Source organism: Elephantulus edwardii, unplaced genomic scaffold (genome assembly GCF_000299155.1).
Source record: "Elephantulus edwardii isolate Elephantulus edwardi_28Jun2011 unplaced genomic scaffold, EleEdw1.0 scaffold00223, whole genome shotgun sequence".
Classification (NCBI taxonomy): Eukaryota; Metazoa; Chordata; class Mammalia; order Macroscelidea; family Macroscelididae; genus Elephantulus; species Elephantulus edwardii.
The window spans coordinates 3,532,832-3,556,740 of record NW_006399973.1 but is presented as its reverse complement, the minus strand read 5'-3'; the positions used below and the strand labels follow the sequence as shown (position 1 = coordinate 3,556,740).

At 38.6% G+C, this 23,909-nt stretch overlaps 1 protein-coding gene across 1 annotated transcript in view; it reads right to left on the bottom strand.

Moving 5' to 3' along the window:
• TAF1B (TATA box binding protein (TBP)-associated factor, RNA polymerase I, B, 63kDa) overlaps nt 1–23,909 on the bottom strand; it is a 129,276-nt gene that overhangs the window by 54,633 nt on the left and 50,734 nt on the right. Inside the window, exon 8 of the mRNA XM_006898215.1 lies at nt 5,335–5,434. Coding sequence (XP_006898277.1) covers nt 5,335–5,434 — 100 coding nt within the window. The remainder of the gene's footprint in view (nt 1–5,334; nt 5,435–23,909) is intronic.

Sequence of the window (23,909 nt, the reverse complement as noted above, 5' to 3'; positions counted from 1 at the left end):
AGTACAACTCATAAATTAAATTTCTCTAAATTAGCCACAAATAAATAGTTTGTATTTTCCAGGCAAGATCAGACCAAAGTGTTAATGTTAAATTCTTGGAAAAGAGAAGAAGGTTCTAAAATTACACATATTGATTTAATTTAGAAAAGGATCTTAAATAAAATATTTCTAGATTATCATATGTGAAAATATCTATCTGTGACTGTCATAGCAATACTTTTTTTTTTACTACTTTGCTGCTATCATTCAAAGGATAAACTCATACTATAAAGGGCCACAAGAAAAGTGAATCTACTTGAAAATATATACTCAACTGTACTAGTAAATATTGAAATAGGAATTTGGTTAACTTTAATAAATTTATTTTATCTTTACTGAACAAAATTTATGTTTTCAAAACAAAATCAAAGAAAATAATGATTTTCTTGTTAGCAGTTTTTCTGACAAAATTATAAAACAAAATATAGCATCTTCCTTGTTGCTTTTGATTTTAACAGCATGATTACAAAGAAGATACTTTTATAAAAATATTTAAGAGTTTTAATTTTTCCCAGAGGACTTTCTTAATCTTTCTACTGATAAATCTTCCCTTCTGAAGGACCTATTGTGTCAGCCTTGTTACTGTTATTTTCTTAGTCAATCAGTAAGTCAAACTGTCACATCTTTATGTGTCAATGAATTGAGAAAAGTCTGATACCAATTTCAAAGATCACTTGACATTCTGGAACTTTTACAAAATCTGCACTTTCACTTTATAGCTGCTGTCAATATAACTGACAGTGATGCAACAGAAAAACACAAATATTAACTTAAATATCAAAGGATATTTAACAAGGACTAATTTTCTAAAGAGCCAGATCACCACTGAACATCTTGGTCTTTCCAAGATAAATTTTTTTTTTATTTTTTTAATTATTTTTATGTGTGTGTACCGTCAAATCAGATATGACTGGTACAGGAGGAGATTGTCCCTCCTTTTCCGGCAGAGCATCTGGTGGATTTGAACCGTGCGCCTCTGGATAAATTTTTTAAATTATAAAAACACTAACAAAAATTACCTCCTTCTTCTATGTACAAAGGGGAGCACTGCTGGCCTACTGGCAAGAAGCTACGTTGCAATCCTGAAGGCACGTGGCTTGAATCCACCAGCTGCTCCACGGGAAAAGGATGGACAATCTCTTTGCATGAGATTAACTGCCTCTGAAAACCCACTGGAGGGTCAGCTATGGGTCGGTTCCAACCCAACAGTATACAACATCAACAACAATACAGTATGTACATAGAGAGTTACTTAGTAACTTATTTACCTACTTGTATTAGAACAAAAATAAATCTTTAATAATTTAAATAATGGGAAATCTTAGATTACATTAGATTTTGAATTGTTAAAAATTATTTAACTTCTTTCTTTGAAGAAGGAAATCCATCTACTTCTAAGAGCCTAAACAATTATTATTAATAACAAAAAGAATGAAAAAAATTTTAATATGTTAAATGCAAGTTCCACAGTAATATGTTGTGTGAATATTCTGTGCCACAGAGACGTAATCAACTCATACATGGCTCGCTGACTGTCCAGCAGGTTTTCAGAAACTGTAAATAACATAAGAGACTGCTCATTGTTTTTCCTCAGGGCTGCTAATGGATTTGAACAATGTGCCTTTGGGTGGCAGTGCTGGTCCTTACCACTAGGCCTCCAGAGTTCCCTTCTCATACATATACCTGTTGTTGTTGTTATGTGCCATCGAGTCGCTTGCGACTCATAGCAACCCTATGTACAACACCCCTAAACTCTGCTCTGTCCTCTGCCAATCGCACTGTCTCTGACACTCCCATCCTGATTACCCCAGACACTGAATCAATCCACCTGATAGAGGGCCTTCCCCTCCTGCGCTGTTCCTCCACCCGCCCAAGCATGATGTCCCTCTCCATGGACCAGTCCCTCCTTATAACATGTCCAAAGTATGTTAGACAGAGTCTCAGAATCCTTGCTTCCAAGGAGCCGCCCTTGGAGGGCGGCTTAACTCTTGGGTTTAACCCTTTTCAGGATGAATCTGTTTTCCTAGCAGTCCATGGTACCCTCAATACTCTTCTTCATCTTCTCCAGCACCACAGCTCAAAGGCATCAATTCTCCTTCTATCCTCTCTAGTCATTGTCCAACTCTGATGCATAACAAGTGATAGCAAAGACCATGGACTGTATCAGATGCACCTTAGTCTCTACAGAGACACCACTGCTCTTCAGTACTTTGGAGAGGTCCCTAACAGCACACTTTCCCATCGCAATACATCTTTTAATTTCCTGGCTATTGGTGCCAAGAGTGGTGACTGTGGAGCCAAGCAAACTAAAGCTGTGAACAATCTCAATCTCTTCACCATCCATCCTGATGCTGCCAATTGGTCCAGTGGTGAGAATCTTTGTCTTCTTGACATTGAACCTCAGTCCATATTGGAGGATGCAGTCCTTGATCCTCTGGAGCAGGCGCTTCAGGTCCTCCTCAGTTTCAGCAAGCAGGGTTGTGTCATCTGCATAACGCAGATTGTTGATACATCTTCCACCAATCTTGACCCAACATTTCTCCTCATAGAGCCCAGCCTCCCAGATAATCTGTTCTGCATCCAGGTTCAAAAGGTATGGAGACAGGACACATCCCTGGCATACGTCCTTCCCAATTTTGAACCATGTAGTGTTTCCTTGCTCTGTTCTGACGACTGACTCTTGATTTCTCATTAGCACGATCAAGTGTTCTGGGATTCCCATTCTTCTCAGAGTCAGCCACAGTTTGTTATGATCCACATAGTCAAACGCCTTTGCATAGTCAATGAAACACAGATAGACATTCCTCTGGTATTCCCTGCTTTCAGCTACGATCCATCTAACATCAGCCACAATATCCCTAGTACCACGACCCCTTCTAAACCCAGCCTGGACTTCTGGCAGTTCTCTGCTGACGTGCTGTTCCTGTCGTTTTTGGATAATCTTCAGTAGAATCTTGCTTCCATGTGAAATCAATGATATTGTTCTATAGTTTCCATACTCTGTTGGGTCACCTTTCTTTGGGATGGGAACAAATATAGATGTCTTCCAGTCAGTTGGCCAAGTGGTTGTTCTCCAGATTTCTTGGCACAACTTGGTGAGCACATCCACGGCAGCATCTGTTAGCTGAAATATGTCAATTGGTATATCATCTATTCCTGGGGGCTTATTTTTTGCTATTTCCCTCAAAGCAGCTTGAACTTCTGCCTTCATCACCATAGGCTCTGGCTCAAACACTGTTTCATTAAATTCTTCTGTATCTGCCAATTCCTTTCGGTACAATGACTCAGTATATTCCTTCCATCTTCTTTTGATACCTCCTGGATCATTTAACATTCTGCCTAAATACATAGTATATATTAATTCTACTCTGCATTTAACTTTTTATAACGACCATCAACTCTTTGCTGCTGTTAAAATTCTTTCTGGTTACAGTGACAATTATTATATACTCAGAATTTACGGTAACACCTTAGTAATTAGGGCTATCTCCATTTACAGGATCTCCTTGTTAAAGTTATGACTGGTCCACTGGTCTAGTTATCCAAGTTAGTCCCCTTCAACGGTGATTACAGGTATTACAGCCGGCCCTGAAGTGGCCATATTACTTTGATAAAAAAGCTGGCGGTGGGGGCAGGAAAGGATGAAAAAGATCCTAGATAAGAACTCTCAAAGTTCTTACCCCAAATTAAGCAGTGTTTCTGGAATAAACATTCAATTTGCTTCTTAGATATCTAAGATAGAGTTCTTAAGGGACAATTTTTTCAGATAAAAAAATTTAACAAGTTATTCTTCCATCTTTGGAAGTCATATAATTTCTGATTATAGTTTTATCCAAGAAAACAAAGGTATTCTGAGAGAGAAAGTAAAAAACAAACCAAACCATGGATTTTGAAATGATACTCTGGTCCATGATCACGTGCAAGTTACTTAACATTTTGAGCCTCAGTTTCCTCATCCGTAAAATACAGCCACTCTTATTAAGTTGTTAAAAACATTACAAAACGCCATGAATACTCACCAACTATTTCTTCAATTAAACCACAAAAATTTAAGGGTTGTAAAAATCATGAAGGTCTATAAGAATAATTTTCTAAGTGAATCAACTTAGGGTAACAGTTAATATTGTAAAAACTCTTCTGATGAAGAAAAATGTACAAAACTCTTCTGATGAAGAAAAAAGAATAGTCTCCTAGTACTATACATAGTGACAATTCATTACTATAGAGTTGATTCCAATTCATAGTGAACCTACAGCACAGTGGCAAGAAGCTGCACTGTAATCCCAAAGGCACAGGGTTCAAGGCCACAGGCTGCTCCAAGGGAGAAGGATGTGCAATCTCCTCCCCTCTGATTGCTGCCTGTGTGAAAACCTGCTGGAGGGTCAGCTATGGGTCAGTTCTGACTCTGTGGTACATAACTTAACACAGAGCAGAACTGCACGATGGGGTTTCCAAAGCGGGACTCTTTACATATTTTGTTGAATCTATATGCAAGCAGACTGTTATCTTTTTATTTCAGGGAGCAACTAGGAGCTCTGAATAACTGATGAATAGTTAGCAGCCAAATGTTTTAACAAATGCACTGCTAAGTCACACTCATTTAAAAGAAAACAGTCCCTCCACTGAAGCCATCTAAAATAAAATCTAGGAAAATGAGCAGAAATGAAGAATTTAAAATAGTTCTCTCTTAAATGAGCTGGTAGCTGCTTTCTTCTGTCTCCAAAGTGACATAATATATAAAAACAACAACAAATTAGAAAACTGAAATTACATAAATGCTTTTTTGGGCTCTCCCTTATTGGCACATACTTCCTTAAGTAGAGGGCTGGTAACCAAAAGGTTGGTAATTTGAATCCATTAGCCACAGGAGAACACTAGGCAGTCAATCTCTTCACATAAAGGTATGTACAGTCATGAAAATCCAATAGAGGGTGATGTGAATCAACATGTTGATAGGAGGGGTTTTGGTTTGGGGTTTTTTTATTATTTTTTAATTAAAGGAGTCAGTTTAGTCTCATCAATCTATCTATATGCAATATACACATATTACACTATAGCTATATTTTAGAGGAAGTTCAAAGTATCACAAAATATCATATGAGGAAAATAAAAGAGTATCAATTCTATTTTCATTTAATTATGACTTATGTTCCATATTTGGATAAAAAAATCAGATGATATTGTAAAAACTTCACATTTACTAACAGCAATTTGGGCAGTGCATATAAATAATGACTCACATCTCTTTATTTGTGCCTTACTGATAGCTACAAAGAAAGAAAGAAAATAATTTACCTCTATGGTAAAGATTTCTTTATCACGCCCATATAATTTCATCTCTTCTGGAAAATGCTGGAAAGTGTTTATGTAAGGAATATGGTCCTCTTCAACAAATCTGCTTTTAAAAAGAGTTTCAATCAGCGATACGGTACTTATCTAACCATGAAAACTCATTTTGAAAATACTGTATTTCAAATATCAGGATGGAAAGAATTATTTTCTAACATGCTGTGATCCTAGGTATTTTTAAGGATAATAAATCTTATTGTCCAATTCTATGTATCTAATGAAGAAGACATTTAGTCAATTATCTAAGTTTCTGACTAAATAAATTACATATTTCTAAGAAATATTTATCTTATTTGTTAATATACTACCAGGTTTTCATTCTATCCCTTGCTCACCTCACATGATAAACTCCTACTCCTTTTTTTAACCTACTTCTTCAGATCTTTATTGATCTGTTTTCTTTGTTAAATTCAAGATTACCCATCCATCCCTAGTACCTATGATAAAACACAGAATCATCTCGGGGCCAATAAAATGACTATGGGAAAGGACTATACCCATTTGCTAGTCACTCCATCTCCACTGTCTGGTATGTAGTACTAGGTGATCGATCAAACACGTTTTGTGAATAACTGAAATTTGAAGAACACTGTTCATCCATATAAATGCATACATACAGTTAGTATAGAACTTACATTTCAGTGAGAATAGAAAATAACAAATAAAACCTATAGAATGGTATTGTATCCACAGTTAATAAGACAATTTCAGTATCTATCCTAAAGTACACAGTTTGTTGTACATAAGCGGTAACTTGTGGTTGCTCTTAGTCTGAACACTGTGACACTGATGTGTCAAATGTATTAACGGTTGGTTACTCAATGTGGACAGTGTGGGGTGGAGCTCCCCGATTAAAACAAGCTTGGAGGGAGGAGTGGCACACACTTGCATAACAGCTTGCCTCTGGAAACCCTGTGAACCTGGAGAGAGGATGAAAGACACACAAGTGTTGAGGACTTTCCTTCACAGGGTCGATATGAGTCACCTGCGACTCAACAGCACTTAAGAATAACAATCCTAAAGTACAATGTTGTGAATGATAGGATACTATCCATAGACATACAAGGAAGACATGTTAATATGACTATTACTCAAACACATTCACCAACAAATTTTTTATATTTTATTATTTTTTTAAATTGTTTTTTGTGTGTGTACTGTCAAATTGGATCTGACTGGTACAGGAGGAGACTGCCCCTCCTTCTCCAGCAGAGTATCTGGTGGATTCGAACCACAAACCTCTGGGACTGCAGTGCAGCTTCTTGCCACTAGGCCACCAGAGCTCCCTACATTCACCAACAATTAAAACCAACAAGAAAGAAACTGAGGATTTCGATCAATGTTTAAAGTTAGAAACTGACCAACAAGCAATCAAAATGCATTAATATTTATTGGTGACTGGAATGCAATAGTGGGAAACAATGAAGAAGAAATGGAAGTTGGAAAGTATGGTTTTGGTGATCAAAAAGAGGCTGGAGATAGATGAATTTTTTTATGTTGAATGATTTATTATCACAAAAACATTTTTTTAAAAACACTTAAGGCAATTTTACACACAGACCTCACCTGATGGACTGTAGTGGAATCAGAATGACTACATATGTGGAAAGAATTGTTGGAAAAGCCCAATGCCAACATCAAAACAGGGGCAGGTGCTGACTATAAAACAGTCCATGTGTGTCAGTTCATGTGAAAATTCAAATTGAAGGTGAAGAAAATGAAAAGTTCACAAGAATCAAAATATGACCTTGAATCTATCCCACCTGAATGTAAAAATCATCTTAAGAAAAGGTTTAAGGCACTGAATGCCAGTGATTGAAGAGTAGACAAGTCTTGGAATGACATCAAAGATATCATTCATAAAGAAAGCAAGAGGTCATCAGAAAGACAGAAAGAAAAAAAAATGGACATTAGAAGAGACTCTCAAAATGGCATATGAGCATCGAGAAGCCAAAACAAAGGGAAGAGATGCCAAAGTAAAAGAACTGAACGGAAGACTACAAGGAGCAGCCTAAGAAGACAGAGCAAAGTGTTATAATGGAATGTGCAAGAGATGGAATTGGAGAACAAAAAGGGAAGAACTTGCTCAGCAATTCTAACTCAAAGAAGTGAAAAACAAATTCAAGTCTCAAGATGCAATACTGAGAGATGTTATGGACACAATCTTGTATGATCCAGGAAACGAAGAAATAAACAAAATCACTGTACCAAAAGAATTGGTTGTTGTTGTTGTTGTTATGTGCCATCGAGTCGATTGTGACTCATAGCGACTCTATGTACAATAGCCCTAAACTCTGCTCTGTCCTGTGCCAATCTCACTGTCTCCAATACACCCATCACGATTACCCCAGTCACTGAATCAATCCACTTCATAGAGGGCCTTCCCCTCCTGTGCTGTCCCTCCACCCTCCCAAGCATGATGTCCCTCTCCAAGGACCAGTCCCCCCTTACAACATGTCCAAAGTATGTTAGACGGAGCCTCAGAATCCTTGCCTCCAAGGAGCCACCCCAGTTTGACTCTTTCCAGGATGAATGTGTTTGTTTTCCTAGCAGTCCATGGCACCCTCAATACTCTTCTCCAGCACCACAGCTCAAAGGCATCCATTTTCCTTCTATCCTCCTTGGTCATTGTCCAACTCTCTGATGCATAACAAGTGATTGCAAAGACCATGGCCTGTATCAGACGCACCTTAGTCTCCAGAGAGACACCATTGCTCTTCAGTAGTTTGGAGAGGTCCCTAACAGCACACTTTCCCATCGCAATATGTCTTTTAATTTTCTGGCTATTGGTGCCAAGAGTGTTGACTGTGGAGCCAAGCAAACTAAAGCTGTGAACAATTTCAATTTCTTCATCATCAATCGTGATGCTGCCAATTGGTCCAGTGGTGAGAATCTTTGTCTTCTTGACAATGAGCCTTAATCCATACTGGAGGCTTGACCCTCTGTAGCAAGCACTTCAGGTCCTCCTCAGTTTCAGCAAGCAGGGTTGTGTCATCTGCATAATGCACTTGTATAACTTGGTCCAAGTATAGGGTTCTCATTAGCACGATCAAGTGTTCTGGGATTCCCATTCTTCTCAGAGTCAGCCACAGTTTGTTACGATCCACAAAGTCACTGAATATTTTCAGGAAGTACCATATGAACAAGAGACAATACTAATGAAAGAAGTTCACATGCACTGAAGGCATTAACAAAAAAGGAAAAAAAAGATTCCAGGAATCAATGGATACCAAATGACATGGTTTTAACTAACAGGTGTAGTCCTAGACATGCTCATCAGTCTATATTCTCCCATTCTCAAGACAGGTGATCCAACAGAATGTGGAAATTATGCTACAATATTTTTTAAAAACACATGTAAGCAAAATATTGCTGAATCTCATCCCAAAACAGCTAGAACAAGTACACTGAAGAGTTGTTGTTGTTATGTGCCGTCAAGTCCCCTGCGACTCATAGTGACCCTATGTACAACAGCCTGTCCTGTGCCAATCGCACTGTCTCTGACACTCCCATCCCAATTATCCCAGTCACTGAATCAATCCACCTCATAGAGGGCCTTCCTCTCCTGCGCTGTCCCTCCACCCTCCCAAGCATGATGTCCTTCTCCAAGGACCGGTCTCTCCTCACAACATGTCCAAAGTATGTTAGATGGAGCCTCAGAATCCTTGCCTCCAAGGAGCCACCCGGTTTAACCCTTTCCAGGACAAATCTGTTTGTTTAGCAGTCCACGGTATTCTCAATACTCTTCTCCAGCACCACAGCTCAAAGGCATCAATTCCCCTTCTATCCTCCTTGGTCATTGTCCAACTCTCTGATGCATAACAAGTGATTGTGAAGACCATGGCCTGTATCAGATGCACCTTAGTCTCCAGAGAGACACCATTGCGCTTCAGTACTCTGGAGAGGTCCCTAACAGCACACTTTCCCATGGCAATGTGCCTTTTAATTTCCTGGCTGCTGGTGCCAAGACTGTTGACTGTGGAGCCAAGCAAACTAAAGCTGTGCACAATCTCAATCTCTTGGTCCAGTTGTGAGAATATTTGTCTTCTTGACATTGAGCCTCAATCCATATTGTAGGCTGCAGTCCTCGACCCTCTGCAGCAGGCGCTTCAGGTCCTCTTCAGTTTCAGCAAGCAGGGTTGTGTCATCGCATAATGCAGACTGTTGGTAAATCGTCCACCAATCTTGACCCCATATTTCTCCTCATAGAGCCCAGCATCCCGGATAATCTGTTCTGCATATAGGTTGAAAAGGTATGGAGATAGGATGCATCCCTGGCATACGCCCTTCCCAGTTTTGAACCATGCAGTGTTCCCTTGCTCTGTTCTGACGACTGCCTCCTGGTCCAAGTATAACTACCAAAAGAGCAAGCCATGCACTTTAGAAGAGGCTTTTAGAAGAGGCTATGGCACCAGGGATATCACTGCTAATGTCAGATGGATCATGGTGGAAAGCAAAGACTCCCAGAAGGTCTATTTATGCTTTATTGATCAAGGCACTTGACTGTGTGGACCATAACAAATTATGGCTAACACTGAGAAGAGGAATGTCAGAACTCTGAATTATGCTCATATGAAACCTCTACCTAGACCTAGGTTGCCAGAAAGGAGCACAGGAACCTTGCAATGGTGAAAATCAAGAAAGGTGTGCACCAGAGATGCATCCTTTTCTCCATAACTATTCAATCTGTTGTTGCTGTTAAGTGCCACTGAGTCATAGACAACTCTTAGTGATCCTATGAACAAAAGACCTGAACACTTGTATAACTTCCATAGTTTTCTCCAAGTTTATAGAGGTTTCTAGAAAGTAAGCTATTTTGGAAGTGGATGCCACTCCTGCTTCAAAGCTTGTTTTAACTGGGGAGATCCACCACTGTCAACCATGGGTAACCATTATCACATTTGACACATCAGTGTCACAAAGTTTAGCATCACAGCAGCCACAAGTTACCTTGTACAGCAAATGGATAGACCAGTGCTATATAGCTTAGAAGAATGTTTGATCAAAAACAATTAAAACCAGGCCTGAGGGCCCAAATGAATTTTCAAAGAAAGCAGACTTGCATCCTGGGCTCTCACTGGCCAAAAAAGTGGCTTCCAGCCAATCCATCACTCCAGAGCCAGCCCCCAGCCAGCACAGAGGGAGAAAGTCAAGGACTCACCCCTCTGAAGTCACTTGAGTTTCCAAAAATGAATGTATTAGAAGGATGAAAAATGGTAATACAGTAATTTCATCAATTATTAAAGTCAACTGGAAAATATTTGTGACCATAGGTAAAAGTATATGTGCTTTTGTTGTTGTTGCATACTGTGAAGTCAGAACCAACCCACAGCTGATTTGGGTTTTCAGAGGTAGTTAATCACTTTGGAAAATGCCCATCTTTCTCCTACAGAGCAGCTAGTGGATTTGAACCCTGTGCCTTCGAGATTACAGTGCAATTCCTTAAGACTAAATCACCATGTTATTAAAAATACAATATGGGTGATAAAATACTTTATCTACAGATTAGATATAATTAATAGAAACATTCTAAAATTGAAAGTTGTGCAATTATACATGGTTTAAGTAATGAAACTTTCCTTACCATTCTTTTTAAGCCAGGATAAAGCAGATGTTACTAGTTGACAGGATTTATCACATATTCTATTCAGTCTGTATGTTGTGCAAATTATTTGAGAAGGTGGACTCCATGAAGAAGAATGTGGCGTCAGAATCAAATGAAGACTCAACAACTTGGATTATGCACATGAGACAACCCTGCTTGCTCTAAGGACTTGATACACTTGCTGCAGAAGATCAAAGATTACAACTTTCATTATGGATTACATATTAGGAAGACAAAAATCCACTTTTAACAAGACTGCACTTGTGGTAGCTCCTCTCCAAGCTTTGCGATGCCACCCAAGGTCAAGAAGAAAATGAAAGACACTAGAAACCTGGCTTAGAAGGACAAAGATCTAATGAACAAATACGAGGGCATGGCCAAGAAGAAGAAGAAATGGTCCAAAGGCAAAGTTCGGGACAAGCCCAATAATCTGGTCTTGTTGACAAAGCCACATATGACAAACTCTGTAAAGAAGTTCTCAACTATAAGCTTTTAACCCTGGCTGTTCTCTGACAGACTGAAGATTTGGGGTTCCCTGGCCAAGGTGGTCTTTAGGAGCTACTAAGTAAAGGACTTAGAAAGCTGGTTTCAAAACACAGAGCTCAAGTAATTTACACCAGAAACACCAAGGGTGGTGATGCCCCATCTGCTGGTGAAGATGCATAAACAGGTCCACCAACTGCAAATTTTAAAAAATAAAGCTTTACACAATTAAAAAAAAGAAGACGACAACAAAAATCCTTGCCACTGGAATGATAAGCAACATCATGACAGAAAGAAGATTGAAATTGTCAATGATTTCATCTTACTTGGATCCATAATCAATACCCTTTGTACCAGTAATATGAAGACTACGCAGTGCCTGATTCAAGCATGGTCCTTTCAATCACTAGCTATGCATCTAAGAGCTGCATAATGAATAAAGATAACAGAAGAACTAAAACCTTTTGAGTTGTGGTGTTGGAGAAGAGTACTGAATATTCTATCGACTGCCAAAGAACAGATACGTCTTGGCAAAAATGGAGCTAGCATGCTCCTTGAAGGCAAGAATGGTGAAACTTCATCTCACATACTTTGTGTATGTTGCTAGGAGGGGCTATTCCTTCGAAAGGGGCATCATGCATGGAAAGGTGGGAGCTCTGTAAGAAAGGAAGATCTTCACAAGACACACACACACACACACACACACACACACACGATGTATTGCTTATGATTTCTAAGAGTATCCAGTTTTCTATTAATGCATCATTAGTTATCACCAAGTTGCGTTACAATTTGTGTCCTCCCCAAATTCATGCATGCAATATCTTGTCAGCTGTGTAACGATCCCTCATGATGATATATTAAACCAAATAGTAGTAGGATGTAATATCCCTTAATCTCATCAATGTCCTAATCTGATGTAAAAGGTATTTCCTTAGGGTTTAAAAGGTTGTTGGTTTTTTTTTTTTCCTCATTAGAGATAAAAGGGAAAGAAAGTTCAAAAGGAGAGGACTTTGGTACCATCAAAGAACTGACCAGAGTAAGGTTCATCTTTTTGGACCCTGGTCCCTGCTTGAGGAAGCTCCTTGACACCATGAGGACCAAGACACATGGAAATCTCCAAGAACAGTGGGCCTTCCCTCAAGAGTTGGCATCCTGAATTGAGATGTCCAGGATTCTAAACTTTAAGAAGTTAACATTGTGTTCATTAAAGCCATTCATTTGTGGTATCTCTGTTATAGCAGCACTAGATGACTAAGACAAGTTAATTTTGACTTGGGGATCCCAGTGTGGAGAGCAAAGTTGCAACACAAGGTTTTCGAGGACATAAAATGTCTGAAGGAGATCACCAGGCCTGCTATCTGAAATGCCTCTGAGTGAAGTTGAAAGTCCAGCTTTTTACCAATAACTGAGTGCTTAACCAGTTGTGCCACTTAGGGACTCTAATACAGCCCTAATTTCTCTAAACATCATCTTCATGTTTGAAGCTTAGGAAATCAGAGATAGCAAAACCATTAAGAGTTCACATCCTGACCCTAATAGGTTAGAGAGACAGCCTGTAGAAAACTCAATCTTAAACTCATTGCTGCTGAGTTGGAACCAATTCATAGCTGACCCTCCTTAGGGCTCCTGAGGCTGTAAATCACACTGGAAGAGATCTTCCATCTTCCTCCTTCAGAGCTGCTGGTGGGTTCGAATTGCCAGAGAGGCAAAGCCTTTAATTCAGCAGTAAAATTCCCCTAGGACTCTACCACTAGAGCTCCCTAAGTCAGTCTTAGCAGTGACACCACGCCATCCCAGAGGTATGTGCCAGTGCTATGAAGTACAGAGGAAGTAAAGAAATAACCCTGCCTGGAAGAAGGCGACTGTATAAAGCAGGTTCGGGACATCTGGGCTAACGATTCTTCACCATTTATAAAGTACTGTTGTTAATCTCTTTTCCAAAGGTTTACATGTTCATATGATTTCTTAAAAATATGTTGTTGTTGTTTGATGCCGTCGAGTTGTAGACGACTCATAGCAACCCTATGAACGAACGGCCTGAGCACTTCTTAAAAATATACTTTTTAAAAAAGATAGTTACTGAATCTTATTAGGGATTATTAGGTAGGTCTCTTAAAAATTAAAATTGGGGACTTTTATGAAGAATCAGCACAACCAGAAAGCATTCTGTATGTTCTCCACTGTGTAATATAGCATTATCAGGATAGAACAGGGTTCAGATCTTTTGGTCATTGGGTCACTATGGGACATAATCAACTCAACAGCACCTAGCAACAATATAGCCAAAGCCCCAAGAAACACTATCCTACAAAAATTTTAATCTATGCTGAACTATTTTTAAAATGTTCTTTCACCATAGATAAGCAGCACTAGAGTTAAGTAATGCCCACCTAAAATATATTTCCTGAACCCTCTTATTTCTTTCTATCTTCATTACCACTATTCATAGTTGAAGACATTGTTCACTACCTAAAGTATAGCACAAAACAACCGACTGGATTCTTTGTTATCAACTTTGCCTACCTATAACCTATCTTTCACACAGATGCTTGAATGACCTTATAAAAATATAAATGATGTCTCTCTTCTACTTATAACCCCAGTGGCTTATTATCACACTTAAAATCTAAATTACATATGAGGTTTCTTTCTGTAATGATAAAAACATCTTCAAAACAGATAGCAGTTTAAAAAAAAAAAAACCAACACACAACAAAAACCAAACAACAGATAGCAGGTAGTTCACAATTTTGTGAACTACCTTTTATGGTACGTGAATTATTCTCTAATTTAAAAAAAATTGTAAAATCCTAACTGGGCCTTGTTTATTTTAATGATTTTATTGCCCTCATCCTTCTAATTCTCTCGTTTAGTCACAATAGCCTTCTTCTGTTCCTTAATCCTTTTTCGGAACAAAATACTCTATGTGGGGTTAAACACTGCACTCTTCAATATAGACTGCATCTCAATGTCAAGAACACAAAAATCCTCACCACTCGACCAGTAGGCAACATCATGATGGACAGAGAAAGGATTGAGACTTTCAACAATTTCATCTTACTTGAATCCACAATCAGTATACTTGGTACCAGCAGTAAGAAGATCAGGAGATGTATTGCATTGGGAAATCTGTGGTCAGAGACCTCTCCAAATTATTAAGCAGTTATGATTTATGATGTCAGTTTGAGGACTTAGGTGCACCTGGTTCAGGCGGTGTTTTCAATTACTATGCATCTGAGAGCTGGATAGTGACTAAGGATAACAGAGAATAATTAATCCCTTTATATTGTGGTACTGGAGAAAAGTGCTGAAGATCCCATGGACTGACAAAAGAACAAATAGATATATACTGGAGAAGGTGCTGCCAGAGTGCTCCTTAGAGGCAAAGATGATGAAGCTTCATTTCACATGCTTTGGGCATGTTGCTAGGAGAGGTTATTCCTTGGAGAGGGACGTCATGCCTGGGAATGTGGAGGTGTGACAAAAGAGAGGAAGATCTTCAACCAGATGGGTCGACAAAATGACTACAGCAATGGACTTGAGTGTGTCAAAGATGGTGAGGATGGCAGGAGATAAGACAGTGTTCAGATCAGCTGTTCACAGAATTGCTATGACTTATACTTGAGGGAATCTAACAAAAACCTCAACTTTTTAGAGTGCTACTTTACCTAGACTGCAATTACTGATATTCAAGGGATTAGTTCTTTCTTGTCATTTCAAGTGCAGCTTATATTTTACCTTGTCAGTGAGACTCTCAATAGTAACTATTCTCAAGAATCCACATCTAGTAATTCTTTATCACATAATTTTATTTAAAGCTTCTATAAAGAATGTCAAGAGCTCTTATGGCTACATAGTAAGGAGTTATACTCCAAATTCAAAACCATGTTGCTGAAATTCCCTAGCAGTTGCTCTGCTGGAGTTTTTGTTGCATGCTACCGAGTCAGAACTGGGAGGATATTACCCAGTCTTTTCCCATGGAAAAGCTGGTGGATTTAAACCATATGTCTTTGGGACTACAGCACAGTTTCTTACTCTGCAGGAGTTAAAATGGGCAGTCTCTACCTGTGAGATTTACAGCCTCTGAAAACCTGCTGGAGGGTCAGCTATGAGTCAGTTCTGACTGGATATCACATTAACACCACCACCATATAGAACTTTACTGCTTGATACCTAATGAGGGTTGTTGTGTTGTTGTTAAGTGCCACTGAGTCATAGGTGACTCATAGTGACTCCATGAACGAAAGACCTGGACACTTGTATAACTTTTGTCCTTTCTCCAATTTCAGAGGCTGTTTTTTATGAGGGTAGGAATTTAATTTACATGGTTTGTATATGTATCTTAAGGGTCTAGGTTCTAGAATAACATCTGCAAACAGGAGATTTGTTCAACAGATTTTTGTGGAATGAATAATGTTGGCTATTACTACTGCTGTTACTACTACAAAGACAGGGTCCGTAAAGTGCTGTTTTAAGGGTTATTAATTTAGCCTAAGGGCAATGGATGCTGCTCCAGAATTTAAACCAAGTAATGATAAGCAAGATCAGTCAAAGTTATAGAAGTATTCTGCCAAGAGTAGTAACAGTACCTTCAAATCAAGGTTCTCCCCCCACCCCCACCCCAAAGTTAGGCACCCATTCTTAACTGTTAGTATCCCTAAGAATCCTCTGGAGAACTTACTAAACAGACATTATTGGGTATTATCCTTAGAGTGAGTGATTCAGAAGTGCTGGTGAGGAGCTGAGGCTGTCTAACAAGTTCCCAGATGAGACTGCTGCTGGTGGTGGTGGTCTAGGGGCTATATGTTAAGAATCTATGACTTGGAGCTCTTTCTGAGAGTAAAGTAGAGGAGGATCAATGTCAACAGTCCCTTCTTCTACTGACCCAATCAACTCAGTCTGTTCTCAGACTTATATATCCCGGAGAAAAAGGAAAGCCTCAATCTCCTTGAAGAATTCTCCTTGGAGAAAGAAATGGGAATGACAGAAAAGGGCAAGGAGGAGAGTGAGAGAGACAAACTGAGAAAGAGAGATTAGAGGAAAGAGTAGAAGCTTACTCTCGTCTAATCACAAATACTCTCCTTGAGAATATTTTGATCATATTATATTCTCAGTCTTGTTAGGTTTTTAGACTACACAGGGTAGAATAACCGACACCTTAGTCCTGCTCTCATGACATGATTAGGCCATAATAGTTATCAAGAGGAAAATGAACAGGTATGATAAAAGACTAAAGGAACAGAGTGCTACCTGGAGGTTACTAATTAAGCTTGGTAAAGATAGTGACAAAGGAAATGAGGAAGAATTATTTTGAAACACTTTGGAAGCATAACTGATAAAACATAGTGAGTAATGTACCGGGTTTCTAACCAAAAAATCAGTGGTTCAAATTCACCAGCTTCTCTGAGGAAGAAAAATGAGCAGCCTCAGAAAACCAATGGGGGTGTCAGTATGAGTCCGAAGAGACTTGACATTAGCTGGGGTCTTCAATGAAAAGAAAAAGACCAAGATGGTTTGTAGGCTTCTGGCTAGGGCACCAGAGTACAGGATAGTAAGAAAGAAAACAATGAAGAAGGAACTAGATTACGGAGAAAGATGATGAACCTAAGTCATGCTGATTTTGAGATATGGTAAAGACATCCAACAAGTTATGCCCAGTCTATAGAAATATAAGGGTTGGGCCTTAAGCATACAAGTCTGGGCTGGAGATAGAAATTTTGGAGTCATCAGCATATGAATAGTAATTAAAGCCACTGGAGAAGATGAGATCACCCAACCAGGACATACAGGGAAAGATAAGTTTTTTAACTTAAAGAGCAAAATTCACTGAGTCATGGCTGTTGTTGTTAAGTGCCGTAGAGTCGTAGATGGCTCATAGGACCCTATGAATGAAAGACCTGGGCACTATTAATAGTTTCCGGAGGCAAGACATTTCAGAAATGGATGCCACTCCTGCTTCCGAATCATGAGCTATCAGCATGTAAAGTTAATCACATCTGAAAAAAAAAAACAAACTCCAAAACACCTAGCTTTGCTATTTGGTTGATGTGGCCAAATTCAAAGGCACTATCATCACTGACTGGAGGCATTTTAATCAAAGGCCTAGTGCCAGTAATACTAATGAGGAAGAGGAAAATAATGAAGGAAAAAACAAACCCCGTAATAACCAGAACTGACTGCTTAATATGTGCCAGGCAGTTTTAGTTATTTTTATGCTGTACTAATTATGGAAAATGGTTACGTTTATATTATTATTTTTCTTTTTAATTTATTTTTATTTTTATTTTTATTTTGTGTGCGTGTACCATCAAATCAGATCTGACTGGTACAGGAGGATATTGCGCCTCCTTCTCCGGCAGAGCATCTGGTGGATTCGAACCGTGTTCCTCTGGGAGTGCAGTGCAGCTTCTTGCCACTAGGCTACCAGAGCTCCCCTTATATTATTATTTTTAAATAATATTTTCTTTTGTTTTAGATGAAAGTAAACAAAACTTACTCAGCAAATGTAAACTTACTCAGCAAATGAAGTTCTCCTTTAACAACTTTTATCCAAATTATTCACGCCAATGGTTATCATTTTTAAAAATTTATTTTTTTAAAAATAAAGTTTACAAAGTATCCTGGTTTTCATTTGATCATTCTTGCACATCATCTTTTATTAACACTGTAAATATAACCTCATATGAATAATATCAGTAGTCATACATATATGTTCAAAGTACTAATTATAATCTTCCTCCTCTCTTTTTCTCACTTTCATCCTAGAGACATAGAGTGTGGGTCAGTCAGAGCTGACTTCTAACTGACCCTCTGGGGATTTCTGAGGCTATAAATCACCTGGAAAGAGACTGTCCATCTTTCTCCTTTGGAGCTTCTGGTAGATTTGAACCTCCTGGTCCAAGTAAAGGTTTTACATGAGCACAATTAACTGTTATGTCATTCTCTTTTTTCTCAAGGTTAGCCACAATATGCTGTCATCCATACAAATGCTTTATATAGTCAATTAAACACAGACATTCTTCTGGTACCCTCTGGTTTCAACTAAAATCATCTAACATTGGCTATAATGCCCTAGTGCCATAGCATCTAATAGTCTTTTTGAGAATGACTTATTTTGATAGCATAAAGTCCTCTGGATGCATCCATGTTATGCAGTGTTTCCTACATTTTTATGGGTTTTTTTTAGTGTTGTATAATAAATACTTCATTATGTGAATGTACCACAATTTCTTTATCTATTCACCTGTTGATGTACACTTGGGGTTGTTTCCATCTTTTTGGTACTGTAAATAATGCTACAATAAACATGACTCAATGCTGTTAAGTTGTAACCAACACATAGCTGAGGTTGTAAACAGCAAAGAAGACTGTCCACCTTTTTCCTGTGGAATTACTACTGGTGGATTCGTACCACTAGATAGACTCAGCTTTTGGGTTTTCAGTGCAGCTCTGTATGGACTATGCATCAAAGCTCCCATGCAATAAATATGTGTGTGTGTATATCTCATACTGTGTTTTAGGCATATCTCCTGTAGAAATGTATCGATGGGTCAAGTTTCATATCCATTCTGCTACTCTTTTCCTCAATTTTTAGTGTGTCCCTGAATTCTCATTATTTCCATTCTCTTTGTTCTATTTTCATTGATCAGAATTCCTCTGTCACCTGTTTTTTGATAAAATGTTCATTGGTATCACACAGTCCATTGTTTAAGGGAGTACACTGCTCTGTTTATTATATATGTCAATCTAGAATTTGGCAGAAAGGTAGTCTGAAGAAATGGTTTTAACACCATGTTCAAAGGTTATCTTAGAGTCTCAGGAATTCTTCCTGTCTCTATCTGCCCAGTTGGTCTGCCCTTTTGGGTTTGTTTTTTGTTCTGTATTTTTCTTTTATCTGCGACCTTTTATCATGCCCATGGTGATAGCCAAGCACTATCTACTTCTTTTGTTTTCAAGTTGGAAGAAGCTATGATTCATGTGGACTACTTTCTTACTTTCATTTTCTTCTTTATCTTTGTCAAGTACAGATTACTTATTATATCTTAGGTAGCTATTCACAAGCTTTTAAGACCCTGAGATGCCACATTACTTCTGTGAACTATGTTATACTAGTTAACGAAATTGTCCTCAGAGAAGACAAGCCTTCTGACTCAGTAAGCCAATCCCTAAATTGTTAGTATGTGCCTATGAAGCCTAGGGAGTTCTTGTGGCTTAGTGGCAAGAAGCTGTGCTACAGTCTTGAAAGCATGTAATTCGAGGCCATCAGCTGCTCTGCAGGAGAAGGATGGACAATCTCCTCCTGTGCAATTAACTGCCTCTGAAAACCTGTGGGAGGGTCAGCTATGGGTTGGTTCTGACTCAACGGTACACAACAGGAAGCCTAAGTAACCATGTCCTCTGTGTGATGTTATATATACATTTGTGCAGCACAAATATGTATATGCATATGCTCACAGATAGATCCAACATTCACCTGTCAGTTTATCATTCTGTAGGAGTTTCCATGTTGCTATGAGGCTAGAAGATATGCCACAGGTACTTAAATATCAGCAATGTCACCTGTGGATGGATTTAAACATAGCTTTACAACTAAGACTTCAAAGAAGTTCTTAGCCGTTAAAATTAAAAAAAAACAAACACCATGAAATCTATCCATGAAAACCTTATGAAAGGCAGCAGCAGATTATCTAAAATCAAGCCAGAAGATGATTCATCAGGATGAAAGGCACTAAATATATTTCTGGGGAAGAGATGCCTCTTCACAGTAGAGCTGACCTTAAGGACAAGGATGGTGTAAAGTTTTCAGGATTTTAACTTACTGATGTGGCACACCTCAAAATGAGAAGAAATAGCTATATCCATCCATTAGCAATCAGAACAAGGAATAAATGAAGTATGAATCTAGGAAAATGCGAGTTCATAGAAATGAAATGGGACACATAGGATCAATCTCCTCAGCATCAGTGAGCTAAAATGGACTGGTATTGACCAACTGGCTAGGATGATCCTGGGAATGATAAACTGAAAAATGGTATTGCATTCATTGTCAAAACATTTCAAGATCTATTCTACAGTATGATGCTATCAGTGATACAGGTTAACAACACATACCTTTAAGAAAGATCAATTAATATGACTACTAAGACTTGACGGCACATAACAAGAACAAATTTACACAACAACCACTAATGTCAAAGATAAATAAATTGAAGATTTTTTTCCTAACTAACTTTTGCAGTCTGAAATAGATCAAGCATGCAATCAAAAAGCACTGATAATTACGTGGTGACAGAAACAATGCTGAAGTTAGCATGACAGAATTTTGCAAGACCAATGACTTATTCACTGCAAATACACTTTCTCAACAACATAAGCAGTGAATATCCATGTAAGCCTCACTAGATGGATTACACAAGAAGTAAATGGACCAAATCAGTCAGAATAAGGCTAAGAGTCAACTGTGGAACAGACCATCACTTGCTCATATGCAAGTTCAAATCAAAGTTAAAGGAAATGAAAATGAGTCCATTAGAGCCAAAATGCAACTTTGAATGCATTCCACTTGAATTTAAAGAGCCATCTCAAGAATAGATTTGATGCACCGAGCACTAATTACTGAATAACTAGAATTGCAAGATGACAACGAGGACATCATACATGAAAAAACCCAAAATGAACAGAAGTTTGCTCTTGAACACAGAATGGGTAATATGAAAGGGCGAAATGAAAAAGTGAAAGAGCTTAACAGAAAATGTCAAAGGACAGATCAAGAAGACATAATACTGAAATGTGTCCAAGATCCAGAGCTAAAAAAAATAAAAAAACCCAAAAAAAACCAAAAGAGAAGAACACACTCAGCATTTCTCAATTTAAGATTCAGCTCTTTAAGAGAGCTAAAGAATAGAATAAAATTCAAGCCCCAAAATGCAATAGTGAAGTCTATGGGCAAAAATTACTGAAAAATGCTAATGCAGGAAGCATCAAAGAAGATGCAAAGAATATAAAGCCACTGTACCAAAGTAAATGGTCAGTGTTTAAACATTTCAGGAGGAAGCATATGAGCAAGAAGTAATGTTACTGAAAAAAAGAATAATAAGCAACAATGAAGGCAAAGGCAAAAATTAAGGCTCTGGGAACTGACAGGACCATCAGTTCAAATGTTTCAACAAACAGATGCAATGCCCGAAGTGCTCACTCATCTTTACAAAGAAATTTGGAAGACAGCAACTGACTGGCACAGATCAATATTGGTGCACATTTCAAAGAAAGGTTATCTAACAGAATGAAGAAATTATGAAATAACTTTAAAGTCACAAGTAAGTAAACTTTTGCTGAAGATTCTCGTATCTAAGCTCAGTAATGAAACTAATAAGAAATTTGGCAATGTCTATTAATGAACTAATTCAGTCAAGCTTTGTTCTGATGACCTTTCATTCTAAGGGCCACTTACTCATTTAGGCTGTTAAGATTTGGACCTGAACATATACCTATAGATCACTATGGATTGTATTGACTTTTCATAATGTTAAATTTTCCTCAGTATGTTTTCTTATTCATAAAGATCTTACTTAAATATTTACATCAGGACTATAGACTTTATCCAATGTCTGATTTTCTTCCCTCTTCTCTGTGCCGGACAGAGACAGATCAAGAAGTTGCATTTAAGCTTTTAAAACCCCCATTGCTACTCACCAAAGCAGGGTGTAGAACATGGTTTTGTGGGCTATTATGATTAACTGACTTCGATGTCCCTCCCCACCCCTGGATTATGGTCCTGAGGTCCCGTAACTATAGATAACTCATCCCTCAGGGTGTCTGGGTTAAGAAATATATATAGTTTTGACCCAAAATGGCTTCACTATATGTGTGGGTTTATTTGCAGCACATACAAAGACGCATGTAGAAACATCATCTGCCAAACCTATAGCTGATGATGGATATATTCCCTTTCATCTGCCCGTATTTATGTTTCTCTTTTCTGCCTGGTGATATATCCACTTCTAGATTCTTGTTGATGGCAGCAGAATTGGAACTGAGTCACATCTGACCCTCCAGTGGGTTTTCAGAGCCTATAAACTGCCCAAGAGTACCCATCTTCCTCACAGGGCAACTGGGGAATTTGAACTGTTTGCCTTTGGGTGTCAATACCCATCTTCTTCCTCACAGGGAAACTGGGGAATTTGAACCGTTTGCCTTTTGGGTGTCAAGCTTGTTATTACTGTTGTTATGTACCAGTCAAGTCACCTGTGACTCATAGTGATCCTATGCATAATAATAGCTCTGAAGCCTGCCCTGTCCTGAGCCAGTCTCACTGACTCCAATACACCTACGCCCATTGCCCTCCCTAGATACTTTATCAATCCATCTTATCTGGGGTCTTCCTCTCCTGCCCTGTCCCTCCACCCTTCTGAGCATGAAGTCTTTCTCCAAGGATCATTCCCTCCTGGCCATATGCCCAGAGTATATGAGAAGGAGCTTCAAAATCCTAGGCTTCAAGAGGAAATGTGGTTTCAACCTCTCCCAGACAGACCTATTTGTTTTCTTGGTGGTCCATGGCACACTCAAGACTCTTCTCTAGCACCACAACTCAAAGGCATCAATTCTTCTATCATCCTTAGTCATCATCCAGCTCTCTGATACATATCAAGTAATTGCAAAGACCAAGGACTCGGGTGCGCCAAAGACTCTAGACTGACATCATTGCTTCTCAGTACTCTGCAAAGGTCCCTGACAGCAGATTTACATAATACAATCAAAAGACGAATTGCATTAAATGTGCTGTAAGGGACCTTTCCAGAGTTACTGATAAGGTAGGACAAAGTATGCAGTAGTATTTAATCTTGTTGTCTATAACTCTTGTGTACCTCTCTGTGTCTTCCCTTTCTTTAGTGATATTATGCTGATCACTTATTTTATCTAGCTTTCCTTTCTCCCATGAACACTCTGGTGGTCTAGTACATAAAGAAATGCACTGCTAACCCAAAGGTAGGGCCTCTCTAGTGGTTCAAATCAATCTGTCTCCTCAGAAGAGAGATGGGCAATCACTTTCTGTGCAATTTTCAGCCTCCTGAAAATCCCACTGATTTTGGTGGTGTTTTTGTGCCCCACTCCTCTCCCGAATCCTTCTATTAGTTCCAGTAAATTATTTTTTTTTAAAAAACTTATTAATTTCAATGAAAATTTAGAGACTTTGGGCATCCATTCATTCATTGTTTTGCACTATTCTTCCTTCCCAACCCTCCCCCCAGTACACTACCCTCCTGGAAAAGTAAAAGAAACATTCTTTCATTGTTTTACAAACCCTCCCCAGGTCCACTACACTATGCAGCCTTCGCTCTGGACTTCTGTCATGACAAAAATACCTAATCACATATCCCTTTTAAACAGTTTTCTCCCTCATCTGTTTCAATGCAGTATACATTACTGAACC